The following is a 12,754-nucleotide window of genomic DNA, read 5'->3' on the forward strand; positions in this document are numbered from 1 at the left end:
ACCAATTCATTTAGGGTAAATCCAGAGACCTCACTGCTGTCAAGGGTTATTCTAGCACTTTTCTTCTATAGACAATGGAGAAAGAAAACCAAGTTATTTTACTTTAGGACGAATAGCAGTCAGTTTATGGTAAGCTCTAACTATGCTCACACAGAGATTTCTATTAAGTTAAAACTGATTTTAGCTAGAAACCATAGCAATTTTCTTGTACAGTATATGGAGAAAGAAAACCAAAACACACTGCCATGATACATTTTCTGGGGCTCACACGTCACAAAATTTTTGATTTCCTCCCATTAGGTTGTTGCTATAATGAAATAAATAATTCGAGGCTACTTTGGAATTGGTTTGTGTAATAACATTGGAAGACAAATTTGAACACATCCACAGCTGTTGGATCCATTTTGGTCCAGCACTCAGGGAATTTTACTCTGCCCACATGACTGACTGCAACTGATGGGATCAGCTCCTACTGGAACCAATATTGTCAGGGGACAAAGCACAGTCACTGCTAAAGGCCTTGCAAGACAGAGAGTACTCTGCAGGTACCCTAATTCTGTTACTCCTTTTTTACAAGGTTTATTTTGGGAGTGCTGCAGTGATGTTGCAGTGTGGTTAATGAGCATCTGTCGGAATTCTTGGGCACGTGAGGTAAAGTTAGCATAGCACCTTCCGTGAACCACAGATCTTTTAATTTCTATCATACTTCTCAGTAGTTGCCTTCTATTTCTGCTGAGAAATTCTGAAGTTTCCCATAACACAGAAATACTTTCTTAAAAGTAGAAATTCAAGAAAATGGATCTGATTCAATGGAACATGGCTATTGTGACATATTAGTGAGCCTGCAAGACAAACTCTAAATATTAGGTACGCCTTCTAGTAAATATTTTACATCTTTGCTGGTATCTAATGTAACAGAAAGATTTTAAAATACATTCCTCATTATCTAAAATAAATGTATTTTGAAAAAACTGCATTAATGTAATAAAACTCCTTAGGTCTCTCCCTTTTCAGCAGCATATACAGAACAGTTCACAACTAAGTAAGTGACTAAAACAGCTGAGTGGTACCTGGAGATTTTCTTGGGAGCCTGAGGTGGTGAGGAATGGCTTGTTATGTTCTGTCCTGAGCTCTCTGGAGGCTTTTCCTGCATTTCTACCTTGTCTTTCGCCAGTGCCTCTGTGATGGCAGACTCCATCCCACCCTGGTGTGGGAGCTCAGCCCTCGGCTCCGCTTGTGCCGGGTCACACCTGTACATGAAAACGATCGACGGCTTCTCGCTGGAGTCCGACTTGGCCTCGCTGAACCAGTGGTGTCGCTGCACTGGAGGAGGGGGCAGCATGTGTATAACAGTTCCATCCAGACCCACCAACTTCCCTTTCTCCCTGTCTTTCTCTCTCTCTTCCTCATCGTCAGCTTTCCTGCGGCGGAAGAAGCTCTTGAACGATATCCAGCGTTTGGGTTTCGCGTCGGGACGCCGCCCCTCTGAGTGCAGGATGGACTCGGCCTCCGTCGACCTGGTGGGGCTGTTGGGTTTGGCCCAGTTGCTGAAATGCCTTTGCAGCAAGTTACTGGCATGGTAGGGAGAGGAGGTGGAGCGTGGAGGGGGGAATGGCGGTGCCTGCTCTGCCTGGGGACTCGTGGCACTCGGAGTGGCTCGCGCTGGCTTTGGAGAGGGAGTGGCAGCTGGATGTGAAAGCGGATCTTTCTGCATTTTAATGGCAGTACTTTCGGTCTTGGAGGACTCCACTTCAGGCTGTGATGTAAACAGAGATTTGGGTCGTACCAGGGTGTTTTTAGTAGCATCTCCCTCAGGGGGTAAGGAATACAGCTCTTCTACACTGCAGGACTTGGGAGCAGACTGAGGTGTTTCTGGAGGAGACTGCGGAGGCTGGATGGAAGCCACAATCTGTGAGAGCACTGTGCTTGCGTTCTCTCTGCCGCTGCTGCTGCTAACAGAACCATCCGGGGTCACGTCTGGTTTTGCTGCAGACTCTTGCATTGCCTTTTGAACTCTAGATGGGGAGCTGTGGTCAGCACTGTGACTTCTCTGTGGGGATATCTGGCTTTTACTGAGGCAGCTGTTGAACTCTTGGACCTTTTGAGCCACAGAGCCCAGCCTGCACTCAGAGCTATTGGCCACCCCCTTTGCTTGGGGCAACTCAGTGGGTTTGCTGCCTATGGCTTCAGTCTCTTTACTTTCAGTTTCTATTTCTTCATAGGTATGGCTTATCACACTTGTAGTTTTATCTTTGATGGACAGCTCCCCACTGGTCCCTAGAAAACTTTTATAGATTGCCAGGTTATCATATGCATTTGGATTGATTACAATAGGAACTTTAATAGCATTTTTGGAACTCTTAGCGTAAGTGGGCTCATCATGAATGATAATAGGAAAAGGTGGCATGCCAGCATTGTTGTAACTGTTGAATTTTATCTCAGACAAATTAGGAGACTTAACTGGGATAGTTTTTGAAGAAATGTTCGTAGCTGTAGGTGAAGTAGGAGCTGACTTGTGGCTTGTCTTCCTGGGAGGAACGGAAGGTCCTGAGCTGTTTCCAATCAGTTCTACCTTAGGTATCTTCTGTCTTGGGCTGGTGCTAGAAGTCCACACTTCTTGGTATCTGATTGCGCTGGATTTTTTCAGATCAGAGCGTACACATACAGGTGATGCTGCAGAGGATACAACAGGTGTGCCTGGGGTTACTGGTGAGCTTGGGTTAGATGATGCCTTTTTGGTTTCTGAGATTTCAGTCTGATTCTCTTTACATTCACTGGTCATGGCAGCTGATACATCCACTACGGTGTATGGCTTGCACACTGGCTGTTCCATATTCACCACCCTGTAAGGTTTAGCTTGCTCCTCCACAGGCACCAAATTAATAGTTACGGCTTGACCAGCAACATCTGAAGAACTTTTTTTCTCCTGGGTTTCAGTCTGCACAGCAATTTTGCCATCCTTCTCCTCCAGGCGAAGCGCAAGGACTGCCTTATGAGTTTCCAGACTTTTCAGAGCATTTCTGGGTGCTTTTGGCACATCCTTCACTTGTTGATTGTCACAAAGACTTTCATATTCTGGTTCAATCACTTTGAGGTCCTGAGGAGTGCTAGGAGATAACCCTCCATTACAGAGCTTCTGGGAAGAACTGCTGGCTGTCCCAGAACGAGACTCTTCTGTCAAAGAAGAATCGGGAGATGTAGAATCAGAAGATACCATGCTTTGCATGCTCTCCTGCCCATAAAGAATCACAGTCTCTTCCCCGTAACCATTTAAAATTTCATCATAACTGTCGTCATAATCCACTGCACAGATCCGCTGGAGAGACTTGTTCCGAAGGGGCACGGTATTCCATTTTTTGTCAACACAGAATGGAACAGGAGACAGGGTGTTAGCTCTGAAATTAGCAAAGCGAGGTTGGCCCCTCATGCGGATTTCCATTGCTAACAACTCTTCATCACTTTCATCCCAGCTCTCGTGCTCTTCCTGCATGCTGCCAAAAAACGTGTCATCCTCACTCTCATCTCCACTAGAGAACTCTGGATAACAGAAACGTCCACCTTCGTTACTTATGACTTCAGTGCTTCCACTCAGAATAACGTGCTTACTCTGTGAATCCTTCATTCCACCCACCATGCAGCTCGGGGGGATCTTCCTTTCTAACGATTTTTTGTAACAATTATTTATCCTTCCCAAGAAGGTTTCTCTTGAGTTTGTTTCATTTCCAGTGAGCTGAGGTGTGGTATCTAAACCCGCAATCTCCTTCAAAACTTCTGTCAGTCCATTATTATTGTTATTTGGTATCTTACCCACGCCCTCGCTGTTGCCGTAAGGCCTAGGAACATGGCTGTAACCTTCAATCTCCTCCTCATTATTATTGTTCAGTGTTTTTTTGTTCAAGACCGCCTTGTTGCGGTTCCACCCCGCAGGCAGGGGTTTGTTCTCGCACTGCTCCAGCGTGGTGAGCTCCCCACACAGCCCATCTGCCACCATCATGGTGGGTTTCACAGCTATCGTGGGCTTCTTGGCCACGGGCGGGCGGAAGCTGCCGCTGTTCCTCCCACGCTGGCTGTTGCTTTGGTTTGCATTGGGTTTCAGATTTCCATGCGAGAGGGGCTTTTTTTCTGACACTGGGGGTAACTGGTGCAAGCTCTTGGGCTTGAAGCAGTTCTTACATTCACCGGGTTTCCAGACGTGCTCAGTGAAAGTGTTGCAAGCAGACATTTTCCCAGAGCTCTGCGTCTGCCGTGCTGCTCAGTGCATGGTAGGAGTCTCATCCATGGGGTTCCACTCTGTTCACATAGTACAGACACTTCCTTGAGCAGCGATCATGCTGGAAGAACACGAAACAGAAAGAGGATGAGAAAGTGGAAAAATCTGCTTGATCATTATATTTTCCACACTAGGGACAATGATTGGAAGGAGCAAGTAGCCTTTTGCTGACATCTTCTTTTATAAAACTGTATGTTTAAACTGAAATGCAAAACCAAATTGCAACTACCATTCTTCTTAAACATAAAGAATTAAAACTTTGGCAGCTAAGCCCTATGTTACTTAAAGCAGAGAGAGGGGAAAATGGCAATGACTGAGAATTTCGAGTAATTCTCTTGACTAGTTCAGGACCATTGACCTTTAATTTTCTCCAATAAAACAAATGCAGGAAGAGGACATAAACTCGAAGATTACCACACATTATGCTTTCACCATAACTACTCAAACATGAGACAGAAAAGCGAGAGTATGTTTACTCTCCTAAATAGAATTGAGATAATTTGTTTTAGCTTTGAATGTGAACAAGCTCAGCTTAAGTGAGAAAATATGTTCAGGCAATCCCAAACTCTGCCATTTTAGCACTTTTTTCATCAGTGTCAAATGATAACTGGAGGGATATTTTGGCTGAACAGATAGGCTGTTCTGATGTCCTGGGAAAGTCAGATAAAAATACAGTGGAAATCTTTCTAGAAAGTCATTGTTTTATCTCCTTCTGCTTACAACAGCAGCAATAAAGGATTCTGATATCCTCAAAACAAAGCTAAGGATTTTCAGTCCCTGATTTGTTTCACATGTAGCTTTTCTACCTAACCCCTCCAGAAATAACAACTGAAAAAGAACTGAAAATCTCTTTCAAAGTGAATCTTTTTATTTCCTGAAACGATCAGCCTTAAGTAAAAATCAAACATGAATCTGCTGTGCTTTATAGTCACCAGAGTATCCAGGATTTGAGAGTTTCATGAATTAATGCCTCAAGATTTTAAGCCTTCTGAGCCAAATCCGTAGGTCTGTTCTCTTCGTCACTGTTGCATAACTGAAATTATCGGAGACATTTTATGGAGGTGAAAGGATCTCTATGTCCACTGCTGCTTCAGTAAAGACAGGCACTGGAAATCAATAATGTTCTATTCTTACAGGCCTTGGGGTGCAAATACCCTCGCTGCTCACCCAGGTACACTGAGAGGGCACTTCTGCCCCCCTGCAGGTACAGCTGCAGCTCCCCACAGAGCCCGTGGTGGGAGCTCAGCAGCAGGGGAAGGCTGTGCTGGAATTCTCCATGGGCACCACTGACTTTCATCAGCGTGGCAAACACCAGGATCATCAGGAGAGCTGACACCAGGAGGGGTTTGTCAGTCTCCTCACGTCCTGCTCTGTGTTTTGGCAAGGGCTGTCCTGTGCTGGCAAAGCAACAGAGCGATCCCGATCCAACAGCAGATGGGGCTGAAGCCTAACTCTATTAGTGCCTGCAGACACAGCCGTGCTACCAGGGCTATCACATTTCATATGCTGACTAAATATGTTTCCAGACAAAGCTTTTTGCCAAAAAGCCACTGCCAAAAGCTTTCTCTGTATGACCTAAGAGATAGAACGTCTGCCAAACTGAGATCTGCCCAAACTTTTATACTTTATTTTACATATACAGAGTAAAATGCCTTTGTATGTTGATCTCTCTCAAGATGTGTTGCTTCAACACTTTGCAAGGCCATATATTGTAAGCAGAAAAATTACATTAAGAAATAGCTCTCCTAAAACCAGAGAGAGAGCATGTACAAGAATTTTATGCTCTGGTTAGCTCCCTCTTTTCATGTGTTTAACAAACAAAAGGAGTAAAATTACACTAATGGGAATCTAAATTAAATGCTTTCTTGGAATATATATTTCTCCATCACATAAAAGCTTTGAACAACCAATTTAAACAAAAGGGTTAGTCTTTGTGTTTGGGTTTTAGGATTTACCTGTGTGATCTTATTTCTCTTAAACTGTATAGGCTGCACTTGGCTCTAGAATCCCATCACAAAGCTTTATGGTGTTCCAGGCTAAGCACTTCCTGCTAGGAACAGGGGAGCACTGAGGAAGTTCTGCAGTGCCCACCTGCCTGTGGCTACATCCTGATGTGTCACCACACACTGATCACTCTCCTTTGCTCTCACATTGATGCTGACACTTCCTCTAAGCCAGAGTAGGGTTACACTCAACCTGAGAATGGGAACTACAGGAAACTCAGCAGAACCACAGTTCTCCAGAGGGAGTACCAACTACAGCTCTGTGCTTTATCCCACAACACTCTCCCCCGTGTGCCAGCAGTGCTGCCTGCAGCAGCTTCCCTTAACAATCCCACACCTGGAGATTGTGGAAATGCAGATGTAGAACCTGGACACAGAATATATATAAACCACGTGTAGCTATTTCAGCTCCTTTGGTCTCTAACAGCCAATAGAACTGCTCTGAACACAGCCTTGACCCCCAGGATGACTCGTGACAGTCTGGAACAGAAGAGCCACTGACTCCCCGGGCCTGTGAACCTCAGCTGTGCTTGCAACTGGCTTGGGCACAGCAGGACGAGCAGTTCTTGTCGCAGGCCCTGCCTGCAGCTGCACCACAGAGGAAACAGCCACCTTCCAAATAGAGGAAATGGATCTTAAGAAAACAACCAAAACAATTCCAACACTGTGCTACTTTTGTGCTTTGAAATCAGAAGCACTCCTACGCTATTTCAAATTAAATCCACAGTGACCTTTATATGTTGAAGCAAGCATTTGCATTCTAAAAAATAACGTCAGTTTCTTCCTTGCTAAACAACTAAAAGCAATCTTTCTGCTGCTTTCCTCTCCTTTAAAAAGAATTACTTTGTCAACTACAGATTCCCTATTATGTGTGGTAATTATGGTGAGACTGATTAGGAGTCATAAGAGAAATGAAATCTTTCAGTAGGCTGTTGCTTCCATGGCTGTCACCAGCAACTGCAGCTTGGCAGGGGGCAGCAGAGGCCGTCAAAGGGACTGAAAATGCACACAAATACAAGAAAAAAAAAATTCCCCCGACATTGTTCATTGCTGGATTCCTACACTATCTCCAAAACAAAGCAGGGCAACAAGAGATCCAGGCAGTCACACCTCAGGTCTCTCCAGCTGCAAGTGACCCGGTGTCTTTTCTTCCCTAACCTCCCTGCTTCCACCGGCATTCCACGTAGCTGCTAAGGAACAGGAATGTGAACCCTGCAGAGCTCCTGGCTCTTCTGAAATGAGTAGTTCAGATGACAAAACTTATTTGAAGACACTCAATCTACGCAAAATCAAGGCAATGACAAGATGTTACTTAGAAAACAGCATCAGACTCGTAAAGAAAATATTAATAGGAAACATGTAACATCAACAGTCTGCATTTCATCCCTGCATCTCAAAGCCTTTTATGTAAGTTGATAAACAGAACTATTCACAATTTATACAGGGAACCACTGCAGTGCAGTGACGTTAAGGAACTAAAATTCACCCAGTGAGTCAGTGTCAGGAGCAAGTACAGACAGACAACTTCTGCTCCCAACAGCAGATCGTGATACTTGATTCACTAAATGATTGAGTCAGCACAGATAATTTATCAGCCTTAAAGGCCAAATCATTCTTTGTGTATGTGAGACTAATGCTCCTCATTCCAGCAGGTACACAGCTGTGCACAGGAGGGCTCAGCCTGGCTCTGTTGAGTTGGTATCAAGCAGTCAGGAAGGCAAAAGCATATTTCAGTTTTCAGGTCAGAGGGAGTAGATGACAGATTTGGAGTTGCAGTGCAAAGATGAAGCAGGGATCAGCTGAGATACCCTCGTGTCAGGAAGCTTGCACAGCAATGCAGAAATGTCTCTGTGGCTCTTTTATTTGTTGACATCATCTTTGCTGAGAGCATGAAGATAGTAATAAATGTGCATTTTAGGCATTTTTCCTTTGTTCTAGGTAATTTCAGGCTGGCAGGTCTCCTTTGGACGCATGCTGGCTGAATCACAATGAAGGCCTTCTCCAGTAATACTTTATACTAAAATAATCCAATTAAAAAGAACTTAATTGGTGTGCAACATTCTCTACAATTTCAACATTTTAAAAATGAATAGTCTCGGTAAGTACCAGATGGTGACACGCACTAATTAATCAGGCCTGCTCAATGAACGAGCATATGAAAATGAAAGCACCTATTAGACATGTGTTTGCAATGCTGTGTGCTGCAAAAATCTCCCCCCACTGAAAGGCTGGGATTTTCCAGAGCTGGAACCAGCACTTTCTGGTCTCTTCTGGGATCACCACATCCTGGCACAGGTTTCCTTTGGTTTGTTGTCCTCCAGGGAAAATCCATTTACCTTTAGTGCTGCTGGCCCTGACAATGGGGCTGCAATTTTTACACTGCAGAATAAACTGCATTGATCAGCCCTCTCCGGCACCAGTCCAGTCAAGGCTGCTGCACAACCACAAACCTCTCACCACTGCCAGGCCTGTCCTCAGACTAAAAAAATCAGCAGTGGGAATTCAACCTGGGCTTCCTATATGGGAGTGCCCAAAGACCACAAAACCACCACAGCTTTGTGGTTTGTCTGAACCACTTAGAGGCATCTGGACAGTCACTGATCATCATAAACGATAGTGCAAGTCTCACATAGCAGGGAAAAAGTGATGGTTATTCTTTGCCAGGATTTGATTTCTGTTTCTTTTAAATTTTAATGTAATCATAAACATTTTAAGAGACTGTTTTAAAAACTGAAACTCATGCAGATCCTGCTAGGGTGGGCTGTGGAAATGCTCCCAGAGAGTGTCAAGCATTCACTGCACTTGGGGTATGCCAGGAAAACCCATGGAACTAAAGGATGGCAAGAAACGCTATGGACTGGCACAACTTTATTCCCAAAGTGAAGGATATTTGCTAAATATCAGCTCACTGCAGTACCAAGCCAGAGCTCTGTCTCTGGAAGAGAGGACAGATGGACATTTCCATAAATGCTGGGCATTACCACTTTTGTCAAAAAAGAACTATTGTCTTGCTGGAGACAGGGGTTTTTTTCCCCTGTTTTAATGTCTCACACTGCATTTTCTCTCCTTTTTTAAAAGGAGTTCAAATGACATAAGTATTTCCTAATACTAAGTAAGTGAAGGAAAACCTTAAATATGGGGGGCTTTTTCCTCCCTAAAACTTACAAGGATAAAACATGATAGAACTAACCAACAAACTGGAGCAAAACCCTGCCCAGGGCTAGACAATCTGTGATGCTTCAGAAGAAAACAGGCATTTCTTTGCAATTTACCTAACCCAAGGAGATAATGCCACAGAGCAAGGAAAAGGCAAGGAATATCCTCAGGATGTGCCCAGGTAGACAGACAGAATAGATTCTGCATCAACACTCTGGGAACACACAGAGCTGTAATAAGGCCAAGCTCTGCCCTCTGGTGCTGAGGCTCAACACGCCAAGCCAAGGCAGGTATTTGAATAGGAACTCTTATAAGTCCCAATAATAAGAAGTCTTGACATTCTTAACTGGAGATTTTTTCCCTTCTGGAAAAAGAAATCATCATTTAGCATTAATAAAATTTTGAATTTATTTGGTTTATTTAGGCATATATAAATTCTTATAATGATGATCACTCGGACAAGGCTGCACAGTATATTCTTTAGGAATACTTTTTATTTACATGGAAAATTGATTTTTATTTTCTACTTTTAAAATAGTTAGGTAAGCCAAACTATACATCGTTTGCATTTTGTACAACTTTCTAGGATCTAGCACCAAAGTATAGGTAAGCATATCAGCTGACAGGAAAAAAGCACAGAAAAGTATCCTCAATTCCAGTGCATTTCAGTTTTTCCAAACTCTGTTTAAGGAAAATTATGAGAATTAAGCTCTTCACAGCATATTCAAAGTGCACCTGCATGACTGTATCTTGACCAATCTAATTATCTGTGATTTACCCTTCCTGGGCTCTCTTGGAATTCTGCCCTTTGATCTTTTTTCCTTTTGTTTAAGCACATGCAAACACTTATGGAGAAGAACAAACTCTACCAAACCTCTCCAGAATGTGCTCACAACAATACAAAAAGCAATACCTGAGAAACATTATAGTGCTTTTATAGTCAGAAACCAGGGAACAGTTGTGGTTATCCTTCTGCTGAGCACAGCTTGAGAAGGAAAACAGGGTGGATTCATCACTGGATTGTGGAGTCCAGCAATTCTGCAACTTCTGTTTGCTTAAACCTCTCTCCCTTGCACTCCTGCAGGCTCTGGCTCCAAGGATCTGAGTGCTGAACACCTGCTGCAGCAAAACTCACAAGTGCCAACCCCCCAAAATTTCAGTTAAGCAAATAACCTGTGGATAGCAAAATACAAAATAGCATTGGAAAGGATGGAGAAGAAGTGACTAAAAAGTAGCCAAAGACACACTGAGGCGTCAGGGCAGGTAACTCAGGAGGGAAGGGCTGGCTCACAGCCAGGGTAAGATCAGCTGCAACACTGAGGCTACAGCACAGTGGGAACTCTCCAGTGGTCTCCCCTCACCGGGAGCCTCAGGAATCATTAAATAAAGACTTGGCAAGATTAAGTTTAAAAATAAACCACTATGAGCCATTATAAAAAAATGAGGTATTAAAAATAACCGATTAATTACAAGCAGCAGCACAGCAGGGCTGGACTGCATAGGGCCAAGAATTGTGGAGAAATTCAGGAACCAGGTGGCTGAGCTATGCAAAATTACACAGTCCCTTATCAGAACCAGGCATCAGTACAGCACAGGGTGATGGGATGTGCTCTTTAGCATGACTTCTGGGAAGGAAACCTGCTCTTCCTACCAAACAATGAACCAATGAGCAAAAGAGAAAGGGTACAATTTTATTTTAAGCTTTTAAGAAGTTCTCTCCAATTCCTAATGGCAGGCCATGCAAATGGTGTCACAGCAAATGCCAGGCAACCAGTAGATTACATGCTTTCTGTGTGAGAAAATCAATGACATGATTTACTGAGTATTGTGCTCAGTTCTATTTATGACATCTCAGGAAGAAGTGCTGCATAAAACAGCCACAAAAATATTTTAATATGGAAAGCTTTTCATCCCTTCAGTGAAACAAAAAGATTAGGATAGTTTAGTTCGGAATTGAGACAAATAAAATGAAATAATAGTATATTAAATGATCCGTCACATAAAGAAGACAGACTGGGTGTTCCCATTTAGTGTCTATCTCAAAAAAAAAAAAAAAAGCAATAAACACAATGCAGCATATTTACATCTCCAAAAAGAAAATTATTCCACATAAAATGCTTCCTGAATGAAGCTGGCACCGAGATCAAGGGGTCAATGGATTCAGAGGAACAACCAGACATTTATACATGGGATGAGCCACTGACAGTTGGATGAGGTGGGCTAAACCCAAAGCTCCCAATTTCAGTGCTTCAAAGCAGCATTAACCATTTCAGTGGAGGAGAGGATTCGCTCATTACCAGATCGTTCCTGTGCTGTGAAGGGCAGGCACTGCTGGAGGCTGGGCCTGACTGCTCCTCCTACCACCAGATCCTGCTCTTGACTTCCAGCTGCTTTAGTTTGATACAGCAGAATAACCCCATGGTGCAGGAACACCACATCCCATCATCTCCCACTGGTAAGGCCAGGCCTGTCTCTTCTCTTCCCACACTTTGTCACTCTTGCCCTAGACTTGTAACTCAGTCCTGGACCATCCCTGGTCTTCATTTCTACCTTTTGTGACTTCATGTTTGATATTGGGACCTCAGGCTGTCAGCTACCTGAGCCAAGGGACTGAGTCACACCATCAGATCCTGCAGGGATCTGGACAAATCCACAGTGATGCCCAGGTCAGGTCAGACAGTGCTAATTAGCAAGGTAAGGAAGCCAGGTGGAAAGAGACTAGTAAAGATCAATATTGTTTGAAGCTTGTCACACTACAGGATGGAAAAATCAGGGTAAGATTACAGGGGAATGATAGAAGAGAGATTTTTCTCTAAAAATAATTTAATCAATCAATTTAACTATTCAATTTAACTTTTGAAGATACGCACATTACTAGTTTATGGTGGAAAATACACATAAAATAAGCCCTATATTGCTATCTCATTCACTATGTGGTAGAGCAATGCCTGGAAAGGGCTTGAATCTTTGTAAAAACTCCTCCAGTTTCCCATTCCACGGCAACCATCTCCTCCCACTGCCATCTGCTTGGTGCATTCATTTTGCCTCATTCCTCACATCTATGATGAAAGACAGACATTCTAATTTGAGGGCCTCTTTGATAATCTTGAGAAACTAGCTACAGGTAATTTTTTTGACCATCAAAGCTGATTCCAGCAGCTTACTCTCACTCAGGCTACTCTTCTAATTAGGGTGTCATTTATTCATCCCAATAAGCCACTTCACCGGGCAAGATGAATGCAAAAAATTTTAATCTGCAGTCGTAAGCCAGGGCAATGAAATGAGTGATGAGCTCCAAGTCAAAAGGTTAAAGATATTAATGTTT

The 12,754-nt window shown here is 43.4% G+C and overlaps 1 protein-coding gene and 1 long non-coding RNA gene across 5 annotated transcripts in view; one reads left to right on the plus strand and one right to left on the minus strand.

The window, feature by feature from the left end:
* Positions 1-12,754, minus strand: part of PEAK1 (pseudopodium enriched atypical kinase 1) — a 104,406-nt gene that overhangs the window by 26,351 nt on the left and 65,301 nt on the right. For all 4 annotated transcript variants that reach the window (XM_014251103.2, XM_014251104.2, XM_014251101.2 and 1 more), the window contains one exon: positions 1,071-4,331. In XM_014251103.2, the coding sequence (XP_014106578.2) occupies positions 1,071-4,222 (3,152 nt within the window). In that variant the 5' untranslated portion in view covers positions 4,223-4,331. The remainder of the gene's footprint in view (positions 1-1,070; positions 4,332-12,754) is intronic.
* The window catches only part of LOC106628115 (uncharacterized), a 47,258-nt gene that overhangs the window by 12,144 nt on the left and 22,360 nt on the right, over positions 1-12,754 (plus strand). The window lies entirely within an intron of this gene.

Source organism: Pseudopodoces humilis, chromosome 16 (genome assembly GCF_049639895.1).
Source record: "Pseudopodoces humilis isolate 2021_Gansu_Grassland_sample_001 chromosome 16, ASM4963989v1, whole genome shotgun sequence".
Classification (NCBI taxonomy): Eukaryota; Metazoa; Chordata; class Aves; order Passeriformes; family Paridae; genus Pseudopodoces; species Pseudopodoces humilis.